Source organism: Chaetura pelagica, unplaced genomic scaffold (assembly GCF_000747805.2).
Source record: "Chaetura pelagica isolate M959 unplaced genomic scaffold, ChaPel_1.0 scaffold36, whole genome shotgun sequence".
NCBI lineage: Eukaryota > Metazoa > Chordata > Aves > Apodiformes > Apodidae > Chaetura > Chaetura pelagica.
The window spans coordinates 1,674,870-1,676,079 of NW_009953726.1; the positions used below are offsets into that span (position 1 = coordinate 1,674,870).

At 42.6% G+C, this 1,210-nt stretch overlaps 1 protein-coding gene across 1 annotated transcript in view; it reads left to right on the plus strand.

Moving 5' to 3' along the window:
* The window catches only part of WDR89 (WD repeat domain 89), a 1,535-nt gene extending 626 nt beyond the window's left edge, over positions 1–909 (plus strand). Inside the window, exon 2 of the mRNA XM_010000672.1 lies at positions 14–909. Within this exon, the coding sequence (XP_009998974.1) occupies positions 14–909 (896 nt within the window). The remainder of the gene's footprint in view (positions 1–13) is intronic.
* The last annotated feature ends 301 nt before the right edge of the window (positions 910–1,210 follow it).

The following is a 1,210-nucleotide window of genomic DNA, read 5'->3' on the forward strand; positions in this document are numbered from 1 at the left end:
GTCGTGTTTTCAGCGTGCGGTGACGGGACAGTGAAATGTTGGGATATTCGTTCAGCATCTCAGGAGGCTGTGCAGGTGTTCAGGGGCTACCCTTCCAACGTTTTCATCAGTTTTGATATCAACTGCAGTGATCTCATTGTTTGTGCTGGAACAGAAAAAGCTGAGAAGGACACGTTTCTGGTGTTTTGGGATGCAAGAGGTGTTACAAACTGTGCTGGCACAACTAAGGAGCCCTTGGGAGTCTATTCTGAAAGTCACAATGATGATATCACAAAAATTTGTTTTCATCCTGTCAAACCCAACTTGGTAGTTTCTGGGTCAACTGATGGGTTGGTTAATGTGTTTGACATTAACAAGGATAATGAAGATGATGCTTTGATATCTACTTGCAATTCAGATTCATCAGTAAGTTTTGTTGGCTGGTCTGGGAAAGATTATAAACAGGTCTACTGCATGACACATGATGAGGGATTTTGTTGGTGGGACATTGCTCAGTTAGATACTGAAGACCCAATAACACTGTTGCATGTCCTGGATGCCAGAAACACAGTCTGCATTGAAAATGACAGCTTACATTACCTGGTAGGTGGCTTGTACCACGAAAAGGTGGACAAACTCTTTCTTATTGGGGGAACATACACAGGAAATGTTCACCTCATCAGCTGTGGCACGGATGGACTGAGCCTGATGGGTACCCTTAGTGGAGGACACTCTGCCAGTGTTCGCTCCTTCTGCTGGAACCTGACAGATGAGTCTCTGTTGACAGGTGGAGAGGATGCTCAGCTGTTGCTATGGAAACCTGGAGCTGTGGAGAGGTCCTTTGCAAAGAAAGCATCTATGAAGAGTGCTTCTTCTGTGCAGAAGAGAGTAAGAGTTCACAACAGCTTCCTCAAAAGCAAAAGAAAGTGAAATTCTGAAAGTGGCTCTCTCTGCTGTGTAGAGGCTTCCTGGTGCTTCATCTCTCAGGCAGTACTTGGCTGTGCTTTATTTGGAGATACTCTCTGGAAAGAACTATGGTGCTTGAATTTTACCTGGGAATGTGTTTCAGTCATCAGAGGAATGTCTTTTTTTGTTGTTTGTTTGTTGGGGTTTTTTATAAGTTGCTAATATTAATCAGAAAAGAGTAAATGTTTGCTCTCAAGCTTTTGAACAATAGATCTTAAATCATATTATATAAAAATGTTTCTGTGGCTGTTTAATGTCTCAGCCA